At 37.8% G+C, this 2,996-nt stretch overlaps 1 protein-coding gene across 1 annotated transcript in view; it reads left to right on the top strand.

The window, feature by feature from the left end:
• The window catches only part of LOC103984771 (cold-responsive protein kinase 1), a 9,262-nt gene extending 7,451 nt beyond the window's left edge, over window positions 1-1,811 (top strand). The window contains exons 5-7 of the mRNA XM_009402331.3: window positions 337-568; window positions 740-890; window positions 1,244-1,811. Coding sequence (XP_009400606.3) covers window positions 337-568; window positions 740-890; window positions 1,244-1,561 — 701 coding nt within the window. The 3' untranslated portion in view covers window positions 1,562-1,811. The remainder of the gene's footprint in view (window positions 1-336; window positions 569-739; window positions 891-1,243) is intronic.
• Window positions 1,812-2,996: the final 1,185 nt, after the last annotated feature.

Here is a 2,996-nt window from a genome sequence, read left to right on the forward strand (position 1 = left end):
ACGCATTTTGCAAAATTTCATGACTATCAGTTTGACATGCATTGTATGTCATGATGCTTCTATTAGATAATTATTTTAATTGTACGTAATTGTGTTTGTTCTGGCCTTTCTAAGATATGTTGATATGTGTTTTCGTCAGCAAGAATCAGGTGACATATTACTTATGCCAACCAATTGCTTTTACATATGTGTACTGTGATAAGAACTGCATGTTCCATGTATTGGCATGGCAGCTCCTGGATTAAATAGGTTTTAATATGCCAAATTATCAAATGAAGGAACTAATATCTATTTTGCTTCCATGCTCATCAAGTATAACGTGAACCTATCTTACAGGTGATAGACAGGGATTCCTCAACTGGAAACAGAGATTTAACATAATTGTCGGCATGGCTCGTGGTCTTGCTTACCTGCATCAGGAGTTTCATGTTTGTATCATACATCGTGACATAAAATCTAGTAACATTCTGCTTGATGATGATTTCCAGCCAAGAATTGCAGATTTTGGCCTTGCACGACTTTTACCAGAGGACAAGAGTCATCTCAGCACTAAATTTGCTGGCACTTTGTAAGTCTCGATATCATTATGTATTTCATTATTTTTCACTTTCATTCATCTGAACCCATATTGTATCTTTCGGCAATTGGGACATACTATGTTCTTCAATAAGCATTCTGCATTAATCCAAGCGGATCTCTAACAGTTCCTGATTTCAATTTCTCAAACTGTATCATGCAGGGGATACACAGCACCTGAGTATGCAATTCATGGCCAGCTATCTGAAAAGGTTGATACCTATAGCTTCGGTGTTGTTGTCCTTGAAATAATCAGTGGCCGGAAGAGCAATGATGCAAAACTGGAACCTATTACTCAATACCTTCTTGAATGGGTAATCACTGAGCTCTCTCTATTATTTTTCTTTTTAAAATAAAATCCATGGATGATCTTTCGTTCCTATTATACCATGTAACTTTGCTTGTAGTCAACTTAAATATGACAAGTAATGACACGACCTTTAGGGTTAATACAAGGCATCCCAACAGCATTACTGGTAACTGTTAAGATAATACAAATACATACAGCAGATACGCTTACAAAATCTCATTTACTTCCGTCTTTGGATCATCAGAAGAGATCATATGCATTTAATCTGAATTCTTTGCCTGCTAAATGTATGTTATGAGTACTTTTCGAGGATCAGCCTTTTGTTCTGATCCTTCATTGGTTTCTTTCCTAAAACAGGCTTGGAAATTATATGAAAGCGGCGATTCGATCAATTTGGTGGACAAAAGCTTAGATCCTCTTGAATATACCCCAGAAGAAATGAAACGAATTATCAAAATAGCTCTTCTCTGCACGCAATCCACTGTGTCTGCGAGGCCAACCATGTCCGAGGTTGTGGTTTTGCTGCTTAGCGAAGGTGATCAGGACATGCTCCGGCCAACAAGGCCTACCTTCATAGACGCCACAAGTCGGGTTCACGGAGATGCATCGGCCTCCACTGGCTCGTCTTCTACCTCCAATGCTACTGTCTCCGCATCACAGTTTTCTGGTCGTTGAAGTTCCGCGACAAGGTAATGTTTCAGCAGCAGTGAACTAAATGGTCGGTCATGAATATAATGATAGTAATTCTGTTTAGCATGCAGTTGAGAACGTGTATCAAGTGAAACTAACGACTGGATTGTCATGATTGGGGTAACTTAAAAAATCAAGAAAATATTAAGAAAATGTGATTCCATATATTGTACTGTCAAGAAACAAATGACAGAAAAAAAAAAAATACTTAAACAATATTTTGGTGGCTTTTACATGTGGAAAAGCTAAAGGCAGTGTTTGTTGTCCACAGGGTAGCTTCATGTTTCCATTTAGTTAGTAGTTTATATTGTAATATTTCGAAACTACAAGATGAGAATGCAATATCAACATTCCATATTACATTCTCTTTGCCTCACAGGAATCCGAGATCGATTTGGAATATTCCTCTGTTTTCTTCAGTAAACATCCACCAATTGCACAAATGTTGCTATTAGCTTTTCTTTTCAACGTTAAATGTTTCTTTGCAATCTATTTCCACCGAGGAATATAATCATTATACTCAACTCATTCAATAATATTAGATAAAATTTTGAGAACAATGATTGTTCAATAATATTAAATGACGAGAATAGGAGAGAGAGCCACTAAGTTATTCGAACTCATACATAGTGATATATGTGGACCTATGTCAACTTATGTCATAGGTGGTTACTCCTACTTTATTATTTTTACTAATGATTTCTCAAGGTATAGACATGAATTACAAGTCTGAAACATTTTAGAAATTCAGAGTATAAAAATGAAGTGAAGAACCAACTGGAAAAAGCATACACTGTTAGACATGGTGCGGCTCATGATGAGCTTTGCCGACCTACCCATCTTATTCTGGGGATACGCCATAAAGACCACATCTTACCTTCTGAACAGAGTTTCAATTAAGTCGGTAGTGTCTACGCCATATGAGATATGGAAAGGGAAGAAGTCCGATCTTAAGGTTGTTAAGATTTGGGGTTGTCCTGCTCATGTTAAGAGACACAACCCCGATAAGTTGGAATCGAGGACGGAGCGGTACAGGTTTGTGGGAGGAAACTTGTGGGTATTATTTCTATCATCCCAAGGACCAAAATATCTTTGTAGCCAAGATAATAGTGTTCCTTGAGAAGGAACACATTCTTGACGGAGATAGTGAAAGCGTGATAGAATTGAGTGAGGTTGGAGAACCTAGCTCAAGTACCACTTCGCAGCCCGAGTCTGTTCGAGTACTTAGCATACAAGTTTCGACTTTACGTAGGTCCGACAGAGTATCACATCCTCCTGAGAGATATGTGAGACATACTGGAGGAAAGGATATTAAGGATATTGATCCTCAAAACTACGAGGAGGCTATTATGAGTATAGACTCTAGAAAATGGTAAAAAGTCATGAATTCTGAGATGGATTCCATACACTCTAACAAGGT

Source organism: Musa acuminata, chromosome BXJ2-5 (assembly GCF_036884655.1).
Source record: "Musa acuminata AAA Group cultivar baxijiao chromosome BXJ2-5, Cavendish_Baxijiao_AAA, whole genome shotgun sequence".
Taxonomy (NCBI): domain Eukaryota; kingdom Viridiplantae; phylum Streptophyta; class Magnoliopsida; order Zingiberales; family Musaceae; genus Musa; species Musa acuminata.